Source organism: Coenobita brevimanus, chromosome 57, assembly GCF_032717465.1.
Source record: "Coenobita brevimanus isolate Jiangsu-jjx chromosome 57, ASM3271746v2, whole genome shotgun sequence".
NCBI classification, from domain to species: Eukaryota; Metazoa; Arthropoda; class Malacostraca; order Decapoda; family Coenobitidae; genus Coenobita; species Coenobita brevimanus.
In genome coordinates, this window is record NC_137010.1 from 22,242,797 (window position 1) to 22,256,663 (window position 13,867).

At 43.4% G+C, this 13,867-nt stretch overlaps 1 protein-coding gene across 1 annotated transcript in view; it reads right to left on the reverse strand.

The window, feature by feature from the left end:
- LOC145401925 (uncharacterized) overlaps positions 1–13,867 on the reverse strand; it is a 443,277-nt gene that overhangs the window by 216,083 nt on the left and 213,327 nt on the right. Inside the window, exon 15 of the mRNA XM_080274030.1 lies at positions 11,468–11,573. Within this exon, the coding sequence (XP_080130156.1) occupies positions 11,468–11,573 (106 nt within the window). The remainder of the gene's footprint in view (positions 1–11,467; positions 11,574–13,867) is intronic.

The following is a 13,867-nucleotide window of genomic DNA, read 5'->3' on the forward strand; positions in this document are numbered from 1 at the left end:
TATTTTTTTTACACTGCCAACATGACTATATATATGTTCTTATTAACATCTAATGATGAATAATTATTCACTGGGTAATTTTGGTATCGGTGGGAACGATATGGTTGGGGGTTTGTGGGTGGTGGTGGTGCGGGGTGGGAGGGGTTGTGGGGTGGTGTAGGGGGGGTGGGCTGGGTGGTTGGGAGAGGTAGGGGTGGGGGGTGGGAAGAGGAAGGTGGGGAGGGACATGAGGTGGTAAGCAGAGGGGTGGGGGGTGGATATAGGGTGGGGGTGGCAGTGGGGGTGGTGGGTGGGAGGTTAGGGGGTTAGGGGTTGGGATGGTGGGGGTAAGTGGTGGGGGATAGGGTGTGGGGGTGGTGGAGGGGTTGTGGGTGAGTGGGGGTGGTTGGGGGATAGGAGGTAGTGGGGGTTATGGGTAAGTGGGGGGTGGTTAGGGGGATGGGGGGTAGTCAGGGGGTATGGAGGTGGGTGGTGGCAGTTGGGGTGGGGGAGTGGGGGTGGTGGGATGGTGGAGTTCAGGGGTGGTAGGGGGCAGTGGGGGGATTGGGGGGACTGTGGAGAGATGGGGGGACCGTGGAGGTTTGGGGGTGGAAGGGTGAGGATAGTGGGGGACTGCAGGGGGGTCGGGGTGGGGAGTGGTGTGTGGGTGTGGTGGTAGGGGGGGAGGGGTGAGTGGGGCTGGTGTAGGGGTGTGTGGAGGGTATGATCACATATGTGGACACCCATCTTTTGATCCTAGTACCCTTGGACAGCATTTGCAGTCACCCATCTTTTAGACCCTATTCCCCTCAGACAGCATATGCAGACACCTGTCTTTAATGGGTTAATAAGTAAAGCTGTATAAAAATAAGATTTTCCCCTCTGTGTCAGGTAGACTAATTCTGAACCATACAAAGATCTTGGGCGAGTTGCCAGACGATGCCAGATCGATTGACACTAGCAGTGTTTACTTATTTTGCCAATGGTTTTTAGCTTTGATGGAGTTTTGGTTGAATGTAAAGACTGCTGTTCTTCTTGATATCCATATTTGTGGAAAATTGGTTTCCATTGGGATATTATCTAAGTTTAGCTCCCCATGTGGTTGCAGGCCAAATAAAACTTGCCCAGCAATATCCCACAATTTCCTTCGGTGGATCACAAGGGAGTTGGAAAAGTAAACAAAAGAAGTATCGGTGTTACTGCACCCAAATCCAGCATAATCAAACCATTAATATGGGCAAAAAGCTCCAATAAAAAAAATACAACACCCCCTGCCAATTTGCTGCTACAAACATCTTGGTTTGTCAGCATCATAATTTGGCAATTATCTTGGTGTTTACATATGTGGAGATGAGGATTAAAATGGAAATCTTCAGTAGCTCAAATTAACCCTCTCAGGCACAGTCACATGATTCGCGTGACGTGGATTTTCCCAATTTGTTCAGTCACTCGAATCGCGTTCCTAAGCACAAAAAAATTAGCCAAAAATTAAGTTTCTGGCGAAATCACGTCAAATTTTGACGAATTGTAGCGAGTATAGCGCTTTCCAATGGTAAGGCATTGGCAACACTGAGCTGCCTCATTGGGCCCAGCACGTAGCAGTATACCTCAGTCTCTTCCAAGCAGCCAGGCGGTGAGTTGCATTGTCTTCAGTCCCTTTAAACTCCTACTAATTCTCCCCCTTCTTCCTGAGCCGAAGCCCCTATGGACTCAGTGTGATAATGCAATATTTATGAGCATATCTGTATGTGATACTGTCGATGGAACATAGATATATGTAACGAAAAGGAATTGTGTCCATTATGAATCGTTAGGCCTACGAGCCGATTTGCGTGTTCACTGTTGCGGGGTTTCGCCTCTCGCCCTCCCCAAGGCCCATGGCGTGATTACAAGTACGTATATAATGAAGCCAATGCCTAAAAAGTATTTTGTGTGAAAGATATTGTGGCTGGCTTGGTGAAATTATGGTACCATAGTGTGGAATGGGGCAGGCATCACATACAGTTTTTATAGTCGGGAAGGAAGAATTAGAGGTGTTTAGTGATGGAATTATTGTGATTCTGATAGTGAAAATGTGTATGGAATTGTGTGAAATATACGTCAAACATGCTGTGGGTGTTCGTGAAGGAGTGTGGTGTGTGCCAATACAATAGAGTCGTAGTGAGTGTTCACAGAGAAATATTTCATGCATCCACTGCCTTTGCTAAAACAAAGTGCAAGTGTCAGAGACAAGAAATATGCCACAGCTACATATACATACGTATGTTGTGCAGCGAATGTTCGTGGAGAAATCTATTGTGTGCATCGCATGTGTTTTAGGCAAATGTATCGCATGGAGAGAAGAAAATACGCCGCAGCCACAGACACACACACACATGCACACACACTCACCCACACCCACACGCTCACCCACACGCACACGCTCACCCACACACGCACACGCTCACCCACACATGCACACGCTCACACACTACATAACTCCTCATCTTCAAGCTACTGCCAGCATCTCAACACCTCTGGAGGAAGTGAGTTATCCGTATTTTGTTGATCTGTATACTGACCTATTACTATAGTTCAATATTTTTTACACAAATAAATAATGTTTTTTACATACACACATATGAGATGGAAGAAAGTTCAGCTTCTTTGTCAGAACCTGGCAAAAAGACTAGTGGTCATGTCGAGTTTCTGACAGCACTATCAAAAACCTTATGATATTTTATGTGTATACTTTGAGTAAAAAAAGAAAATAATAAAACGTAACGAGCAAAAATATGTAGCCGTGGACGAGGTAGTGAAAGTGTTTTTTATCTTGCGTGCGGGTGGGGAAGAGTATTCAACGTTTGTCGTCCAATTACTCCAAAACTATTGGACGTATTGATTTCCCGTAAGAAACATGATAAAGAGCAGTAAATTCTACGTATGTTCATTTGCAAAATATAAGCCTCTGGGAGCATTTTCTGTTGGAAAAGTTGGGGGGAACAGACTTTCGGTAAGTTGAAAGCGCTCGGAGGAGTAATCTCACTTTGTCGGCCAATTACTCGAAAACTATTGGACGTATCGATTTCCTATAAGAACCATGATAAAGAGCAGTAAATTCTACGTATGTACACGACATAACAATGTAATATCTATGATAAGAATTCATTGTTACATAGGCGGGAATATTGCATATGCTGTGAGCACATCACGAAAGTGACGTACGGACGTGAGTTCCCAGTAGTTTTTGGCGATTTACTCGAGAACTATGAGGTGTAGGGAAACCAAGAGGTGCTCATTAGAAAGCTGGTGAAATTCTGCATAATATTATGCAATAAAAACATAACATCTGCAAGAAAATTTCCATATTAGAGCTCCTTGATTTTTTTTCAAAAATGGTTTTCAGTTTTTGGCTATTTCTCGAAAACTACAAATCGTATCAACACCGGATTTGTCTCTTTAGAAAGCTGATGACATTCTCTATCAAAACTTCTAATCACATTTTCCTGTATGATGGAAAACACTTGAATGGTGATGTTGGGAAGTGCACGTGATGTAGCGAAATTTTATTCACGGCCACCTAATGTTGTTTTATTCGTGTTTTCCTGTTTTTTTTGTGGTGCTTATCAGCTAGAGCAATCATCGACGAATAAGATGACATAGGTTTCATGGCAGTATATTGATGTTTGGGTGGCAAAAATAAGGAGAGAATACGTATTATTTGCCGTGTGCGGGCAGCCAGGCCGGGCGGCTTCCCAGGTAAAGTCGTGCGCCGGAAAACTTACTGAAACTTATTGTGCGCAAGAGGGTTAACAAAATTACAGCATTACTTTATTTGTCAACCAATCATGTATCACAGCAGGTGACGAGATGTATTTTTAGACAAATCTGCAGTCAGCTGGCTCAGGCAGCACCCAGGCTGTGAGGTGTTTGCACCAAAATGCCACTACATCGGTCGACCAATCAACAAGCAGCTGAAAATATGGGCTGTTCAGTCTCTCTAGAGGGTCTCTATTAATTACTAAACCAATCATACTCAACCATAGTAATTACTCTAAGCCAATTATAGTGCTTCCCTCCCACACCAAGCATGAAGGGCACGTGCGCGAGAGCCCGGCCGCCTGGCCCCTGCATTGTCTCCTCTCTGTTGGCATGTGGTTCTTGTGTGGCGTATGAGGATTCCCCCCCCCCCCTCTGCCTGTGCAGTTTTACCATGGCTGATCGTAACCCTTCTAAGCCGACAACTTCTTTGGGGAAGGGGAAGAAGAGACCAACGTTACTTATACCCAGAAATTAGATGCAAGGAGGAACCTCTCCCCCCTCCACGTCCATTCGAGCAATGTCATCAGTCATAGTCTGAAGAATCTTACAATATTATTCATTTCTATTAAATGCTTTACCAATTTCTTTTCCAGGCTGTTAGAGTTCACTGGTGACCAGTTTGATGTCAGTTTGGGGGTAAGGGGGGCAACTTTTCCAAAATGACTCGTAAGTAATTTTTCCCACATGATTAGTTTCAGTACTTCTAAATCACAAAATTCTCAAACCGCAGCATGTGCACAGTCTCACTGGACCACGATTTAGGCGATTCCACTGTATATTTAGTTTGTATTGAACCAATAAAAATAAAGGATCCATGATATAATGTACGTCCCAAAACTGAAAACACATGTCCGTTGTAAGTCAAGGTATATAGAAGAATACAGAGGCACCCCTCACTATATGACTAGACTGTGCTGCCAAAAACACTATCATGAACCAATACATCATACACTAAAACAGTTATATCACTGGTTTGATACGTTGGGTGGCCAACCAGGGGACTCTTACATACACTTTACCTAACATTAGTGAAGTCCATAACCAATCTACCTAAAGGCCATAACCACCCAGAACACCAGAAAACTGCCACTGTAGACCAAAGCAGCCAGAGTATTGAGAATGAAACATGGTGATGTCATAACACTGTCAACATCCACCAAATCCAGTTCCAGCCCAGTGATCAGTCAGCTGTTTGAGCAGCTCTGTGTTTTTCTACCATTGTTCACAACACATCACTAAATTTTTGTCATATCTAAGCTAACAAAAGCATTGTCATTCAGGACTGTAATGTGTAGATCATAATGAGGATATCTATCGCTAAAGATATGCTACAGCAGCTACACCATACTATAGTCGCAGCGTGCGACTCTGAGGTTGTTATTATCATGCCCTGGCAACTACCATTCAAAAGTACGTTTGATTTCGTGTATTATATGAGACGCATGTGATTCGTGTATAATATGTTCTTGAATAATCATATTCGTGTATAATATATTCATGCATAATAATTTGATTCGTGCATAATATGATAAGAAATCGGACGCACTTTTGAATGGTAGGTTGCCAGGGTATGATAATGACAACCTCAGAGTCAAGCGCCGCGACTATAGTAGTAGTTGTAGTCCCTGATTCATCTGAATGTGAACCCAGTGGACTGTATGCTGAAGTTGATCTATTCCTGCAGACCACCATCCTCCTCCTGGGAGAGAGGAAGGATGCTTATATAACCTTGCAGTGGTGCCACATTCAGAACTTTTGGATTACTATTTACACACTTCACAATTTTTGTCACCTGAAAGCTCAGAAAATATGAAATGTTATTCGGAAGTGAAACGTACAGATCATTGTTTTCATTTTTGATGGCTCCAACATGCTTGCATACATTAACCTTGGTCACCTAAAGGCAGCTCTCCATGCTGCTCGATTTCTGGCACCTTCCATATTTAGTCCCTTAACCCTGAAGTCGCACTCAATGACCTCATCACAGGTCTTTTTCGGTCTAACTCTCGCTACCCTACCCCCAGCATTAACACTTCTTACTTTATGCACTCAATTATGATCCTCCATCCCCTCCACATGCCCAAACCATCTCAATCTACCTCTTTTCATCACAACACCATTACACTCCAGTCCCATCATAATTCTCAAATCTTCCATCGTAAACCTAGCACCCCCAGGCCTTGCACTCAAGGATGCATTGCACATCCACCTAACCATTGCAATTGCTGTACACTTGAGCCTGCAAATATCCACTTCCTTCACTGCCCAGGACTCACTACTATACAACATTAAACTCCTAACATATGCTGCATACAAAGGTCCCTTAGCACGGAGGGAGAGTCCTCTCAATGTCAGGAGAGGCAACAGCTCTCTGAACTTCTTCCAACCACTCCTCACTTTAGTCACTGATCTAGCTCCTGCCCCACCTCCAGCACATAACATGTCTCTCAAATAACAAAACTCTTCCACGCACTCAAGAGACTCACCAGCAAGTTCAATCCTTTCACGCCTGGCAATATCCACATCTCTCCCTGACACACCGCACATATGAAATCAGCGTTATCTTGCAGCCTACCTATAATACCGCTACATCTCTTATGAACCCACCTATCACAAACATTGCACAAGATGGAATTACTTCTTGCACCCTTGTGACAAATCGCACATGGCCACTCTCCCACTTCTTTGACATTACCATCCCCAGCCCTAGATACCATCACTTTTGTTTTATCTGCATTTACTCTTAAGTCCTTGTGCCCCATACCATCTCTCCACTTCCTAAATCTTTCCTCTGCCTCCTTTTCATTTTCTGCAATCAACACCAAATCATCAGCATACATCTTCCACTAGAGTCAGTTTCGGAGTCATGTGAGAGGGCTTCAAGTACCATGATAAACAACAAGGGGCTCAAGACTGACCACTGATGCACACCAACATTCACGGAAAACTCCTCACTCAAATCTCCATTAACCCTTACCTGGGTGTGAGCACCCACATACACGGCCATAACCACCCTAACCAGCCACTTCTCGATCCCAAGCTTTCTCATTGCCCACTTCACGAACTCTGTAGGAACTCTGTCAAAGGTCTTCTCCAAATCAACAAAAACAAAGTACAGTTCCCTTTTTTTTTTTTCTATATATTTTTCCTGAACCTGCTGAACAATAAATATGGCATCAGTTGTCCCTTTGCCTGGCATAAACCCAAACTGCATCTCATCAATATTCACTCTTTCTCTAATCACACATTCTAGAACTCTCTCCATTACCTTCATTATCTGGTCTAAAAGCTGTATGTCTCTATAATTTCCTCTTTCCAGGACATCACCCTTCCCCTTGTACACATTTACAATTACATTCTTCAGCCAATCATCTGGGACAACACACTCACATATAATCGTATTTATCAGGCCAGTGACTAACCTCACTCCTATACCTCCTGAAGCTTTCATTTCAGCAGTCAACCCAGACACACCTGCTGCCTTCCCAACCTGCATCCTGTCTATTGCCCTGCTCACAATTGCAGCATCAATCAAAGGCCAAGGGCCAAACAATGGATTTGCTGACTCCAAACCTTCCCTGTCCCAGTCAAACTCCTCGTTCAACAACCGGCTGTAATGCTTTCTCCATGCGTCTTTAATATCCCCACTGTTTGCCACTACCCTTCCTTCATCATTCTTCACACACTGCTCACCTATGATATCCTTGTTCTCCCTCTTCATCTGATTTGCCACCTTAAAAATCACAGTCTTCCCTTTCATATGACTTAGGTTATCAAGTAATAGTCTCTGTGACTCAGACACTGCCCTGTAAACCTCTTTTTTAGCCTTACAGATGGCAGCAAAGTATTCCCCTTTGTTACCACTCTACTTACATTCCCAGAAAAGGCTTCTTTTCTTCTTAACTGCAGCTTCTACACCTTTATCCCTCCACCATGTCAATTTATGTCTTGGTGGGCCTCTTGTCCATCCACATACTGGATCAGTAACTCTCAAGAGGTTGGTCTTGAGGGCTCTGTATACTGTCCATTAATACATCCATCCACGTCTTCATGTTCAACCACCACTCTCCTTATCTTGCTCCAGAAGGTATCCCTTACTGCTTGGTTTTTCAACTTCCATATTTTCCTCCTAGGTGCATAGGTCCTCTTTTCATCATCTGCCCCCTAAGCACCATGTCGCATATCAATAACTTGTATTGCTGCACACACCCCTCACTCCCAATAACTTTAACATCCCTCACTAACCTCCTATCAGTCCTCCTGACCAGGAAATAGTCTATCTGGCTGCTATTTCCCCCAGACTCATACGTAATCAACCTACTCTTTCTTTTCCTAAAATGTGTGTTGCACACAATCATGTTCATTGTCTCCCCAAACTCGAGTATCCTTTCCTCTTCCTCATCTCTTGTACCATATGCACATCCCCTATGTATTCCTTGATAACCTTGAGCTGCTTCCCCTACATGATCATTTAAATCCCTCCCTAATACACCCACCACAAATACATAGAACTCCTATGGGAGAGTTGTCTGTCTTTGCTTGTGTTTCCACCTCTACCAGGTGAATTTCTGGGGCAAAAAGTAAATGGCAACTCCTGTGATGTTGGCGGGAGGTGGTGAAACACTCAACACGTCAGTGCTTGCCCAGAAGCGAGAGTGGGAGTATATGTTACCGTCACTCTGAGCTTGCATCTCTTTTTTCGTATGCATTACTGTTTGCCCTATTGTTTTCCTGGAGCCAAGCTGTCATGCCTGGAAAGTACTGCTCAAGGGATGAGAGGGTCCGTATCATTGCATGGAGGCAGGATAATGTCCCTATCAACGCGATTTGTGAATGTACTGGACGCGCAAAGTCGACCGTCATGAAGATTCTTGCTGCAGCATGCGGCCTGCCACCTGATGTTGTACCAGAGCACAAGCATGGCGGTGGAAAGAAGAGGACAACTTCCAGAGGTACAGATAGCTTTTGAAGAGGGAAGTAATCAAGAATCCCTGACTGACAGCAGCAGAATTGAAGAGAATGCATCCCCAGCTGTTACAAGACGTCTCAATTCCAACTATCCAACACCGTTTGCAGAAGAAGCTGGGTTTGGCATGCCGCACCGCAGCCAAGAAACCCCTTCTCACTGACCGCATGAAGAAGCAGTTCATTCAGTTTGCCAAGAAGTATGCACACTGGACATTCGATGACTGGATAAAAGATATGTTTTCCGATGAATGCACATTTCAAGTGTTCCAGGTGTGTTCTGCCAAGGTTCGTCACCCTGCCTCCCATAGTTGATATGACCCTGCTTACAAGGTGCTGACTGTCAAGCACCCACAATCAGTAATGGTATGGGGGTGCTTCTCAGGTGAAATGGGAAGGGGGGGCCTCTACTTTCTTCCTAAGAACTTGATGATGAATGGTGGCTGGTACATTCAAGTTCTGAAAGATCATTTGTTAAACTTTCTTGCTATTCATGGGTGCGACTTTTTCATGCGCAATTCAGCTCCATGTCACAAGTCAAGAAAGGTGACAAAATGGCTTCAGGATGATTGATTGAGGTCCTTGACTGGGCTGGCAACAGTCTGGATATAAATCCGATAGAAAATTGAGAGACAAAGATAAAGAAAATCATGGCAGAGAAGAAGACACCCAATCTGGACAACCTCAAGACTGAACTGACAAATGTTTGGTGCAAAGAAATGTCCTTAGATTACTTTAAGAGATCTAAGTGATTCCATGCCCAAATGCATCCAACTGGTCCTGAAAAACAAGAGAAACATGATTTCATATTAATGAATGGCATTTCATAAACAAACATTGTGATATATTATGATTTCTGTGTTTTTTAATACACTGTGGGGGGAGGTCCTAAGTCAATTTGCAGTAGCTGTACTACAATCTCATCATCCCCCAAACCACTTACTACACGTATTAAGTCATCCCAGAATCTATCCCTCTCTACCTCAACAAAGTCTGTTGTGGAGCATATGTTGAATTGCAAACATCATCCCACCGAACAAATTTTCACTGCTATTATCCTATCAATTACTCTCACACCATTCATCACATATTCCACCCATGTCTCCCTAACCAACAAACACACACCACCATATCTATCTATCCTACTGTGCCACAACATCTTATTGCAAAAATCCCTCCCAGCAATACTTCTGGCTGATCCACCTCTATACTGAACTTTTTGCACACATCCCACATCCACCCACCTCCTTCTCATTACCTCAACCACTTCCCACCGTCTACCCCTCAAACTTCCCACATTCCATGAAGCCACTCTGATCCCATGGGTGATTTAATGTCCTCAAGCTTGCTTTGAATTACATTCTTTAACTCAGTCATAATCAGCAAAATAAGAAGGGGAGACACGCCATAAGCCCCACCCACTGAACAGACCCCAAGCTCAGGTAATGGATCTGGGACCCCTAGCTCACCAGCCTTGACCAGTGGTTGTGGTAACGGCCTCAGTGCACCCTGCCAGGACAGCAACAGGGATGCTCTCCAAGTACGTCTTGGCACTGTAACTGCCCTGCCATTTTGCACTCACCGAGCGGGCAGCCTCCAGAGGTGCTAATTCCAGGTTTGGGCCCCTATCTGTTGGGTGGAAGGAGCAGCCTGGGGACTGCAATGCCCTGTACCCTCTAGCACAGGTTGAACCCCATCTCACCCCGGGCCCACAATCTATGCTGGCGGAGCTCTCATCACGCCTCCCCACAAAAGGTCCGCCAATAGGTACCAGGGGCAAAGTTTTCTGGCCGCACACCTTTGCTGGTGTCAACCCGTGACACAGTGGGGTGCGTTGTGTGATATGAAAAGCGCATGTGGTGTAGTGTATGAGACGGAGGAAGTGTTTAGGAAAGTATGCTGGTCTACTCTCCATGTTACTGTCACACTGAAAAGGTCAGCAATGGGGGATGGTTAGGCAGCCAGTGAAACAGGAGCTCCAGCTCTCCCTATCATCAGCACATTCCCCTTGGGAGTACCATCCTGATCGGCTGGTGCTACAGCCTCCTCCCTAATCATATTGAAGACAAATGCAACACACTTTGACACTGGGTGATGTACTGATTTTCATGTTGGGCTATTGTTGCTCAGTACTTGTCCAGTGATCAGCTGTTCAGGGGACTAAAGTGTTTCGTATTACCTTTCACACACATCACTCAAACTGTCACTTTAGAGTTTTAAAAGCTTTTGCTGTCATTCAAAACTGCAATGCATAGGTCTCAAACAACAATACTATAACCAGTGGATTCTTTGCTGATCACAATGTTTCTTTGCCATAGTAATCATTAAAATGGGAAGGCCAATCTCATACAGGCATAGGGTGTGCTGACCACAATGTTTCTCCACCATGGTTATTGTTAAGATGGAAGGGAGCCAACTGTATACCAGAATACAGTGGAAAATACTGGTAATCGTTAAAGTGAAACAATGTACACTGGGCAACAGTATGCTGAGGGGCACCTGTGCTGCAATTTAATGGCATACCACTGGCTTCATCATCAACTTAACCCCCACTTACTGCTCACTAAATAAGAGAACATAAATTAGAACTAGGAAATGGAAAGTGCAAAAATAACACTATCATCAGTGTTAAGTATATTGAGTCACACCTCCCTTTACTGACTGTCCATCCCTTCAGACTTATTTGTTTTACATTCTCACACCAAAGCATTAACAAACCTACCTCTTTGTCCCTGAGGTGTGCTGGATACCCGCCCTCCAAGAGTTGGCTATACTCCTGGTAACGCTCAGGTCCACATGGCCACTCGCCCTCAATTGGCTTCCCATGCCTGACATAAACATACAAACTTTGTAAGTCAAACCTGTCCTTCTCATTCAAGATAAACATGGTAGAAACAATCCTGAATAGGAAGTAAAAGCATAAAAGTATGAGGCTATCAACTGAGTGACTAGTGAAACTTTGCCACACATCCATTCTCTCCCTATTCATTCAAAGCTACACAATGCCTTCTCATATGGATCCTCCATAATGGGCATGGCTATGGTATAGCTGATGATTTTTTACTGGCTACAGGCTGCACTAACTGCTGACACTACTGGATTACAAGTCAAAACTTGCTGGAAACTATTCACTGTCATCACCAGCTTCATCCCAATCCTGACTCCCATCTAAACGACAAGGTGAGGTAGGATCCAAAAGGAGAATGACAAGGAACAAGTGCAGAACTATCAAATCTCATATCCAATGAAAGAAGCTACACTAATTATTTTTGTCATTCAGATTTGGAAATCCTGGCTCCAGTTCACAAGCAAAATCATCTGGACATAGGTACTGTATTTTTCTTTCTCCTCTAGGTTCGGAATTATAGGGCATATTGATTATACTGGCTTGTATCCACAGCAGATTATTTAGTATGCCTATTACACCTTTTTGCTATGGCTCCAAGCTTATTTGCATGTGAACCTAACAGACTGAAGGCTGAAGTTTCACTTCTTCTTTCATACACTATCCTCTTTCGGGGGCACAGGGATGGAGCTGAAGGACACTGTTGAACTGCAGTTGAGGTGCCCAGTTATATCAGTGCCACAATGAGGTCTCCCTCTCCAGCACTTTATAACACCTTAACCCCTTTCAGTACTATGATATTCTTTCTACTTCAATCCTGATACCACCTGATGATTTTACCCAGTTAGAAGAAACCTATAGTAGTAAAGGCTTAAATGAAGGCTATTCAAAATCCTCATCGCTTCAAAAAGCGTCTACTTCAATGACCAAAATAATCTGGGGATGCCATAGAGTATAAAATGGCACGGTAATAATGGGGCTAATATTGTCTTGAATATTACTGATATCTGTTTACAGTAAAATACTGATATTATGAATATGCAGTTGTCTAAAAATTCCAAAACTTCCAAGTGAATGCACAACATACAACAAAATGTAAATTCTGAATAAAACAGTTAAGTTTGGCAGAGTTTACTTGCCAAGTTTGGCTACTACCCACAACAATGATAACAGCACTGTATGGCTGAAAATGCATCCTAGAGGTTGCTTTGAGTCAGCGATTTAGGCAATGTGAAATACTGGCCAGACTGTTTTAGAAGACAGACTTTTACAGATACGTTTTGACTGTTCTGTTATCTGAGACCCTTATACTGGATTTATCAAGACTTCTCCCAAAATAACCAATGCATTCACCATTATCATCTGTTTTGAAGATGGAAATTACTGTAAACAGTTATGACAAAAGTGGAAATTTATGACCTCTAAGACAGTTCCAGGTGACACAACAAGTCACATTTAACTAAGAGTGGTCCAGTATGACTCCTGTGACATAAGGTATTAATGTGAAGTGGCTGTGCCCATATGCATGAGTTCAAACCTTTTTTAATGCAAACAACAAGTATTCTGCAGTATCTGATGACTATTGCTCAGTACAGTGATCTCTCTGCATGTGTGGGTTCCCTATCGAGATTCGAAAAGTGCAAATCTAAAAAGCAGTGGCAGACATGTTGTACACAAAGAAAGAGCATGACAACTGCACTGCATGCTATTCATTCACTACTCCTGATGGGTGAAACAGGCCAAATGGCAGTTTTTTTCCTACTTTTTTATTCACTGAACCCTAAGGCAATGACAGAACTATATAGAGATGGTGCACAATATGCCCCAGTATTGCAGTGAGGCTATAAATGCTTTTGTAAACTACACCACCTGTATTTTTTAGTAAAATCTACATACAGAAGCATATGTATCAGAGCTCCTGAACAACTCAAATCCTTAAATGACAACTCTTGGTAGGTGGCTCTCTTTTGCCCGACCACCACTAACAGCACATCACTCACATGTGACTTGAACATTCTGCTGCCAAGTTTCAAAGTTTCATCTACAGCAGAAAGCCTTCCAAATGAAAGGAGAGACAACACTGAATGGAAAAAAGCCATAAGTTGCAACAGTAAAGCAAAAAATTTAAAAAAGGAGGGTAAATGGGATACCACATCCAGGTCACAAGTCTACATACACATATATTATTTATGAAAAACAGCAACGAAAAAATGTCACGAGTTAGTGTGAAAAGAATCTCTGCTATGTTGGTGTAAATAACAGCTGCTCCACAGTGCA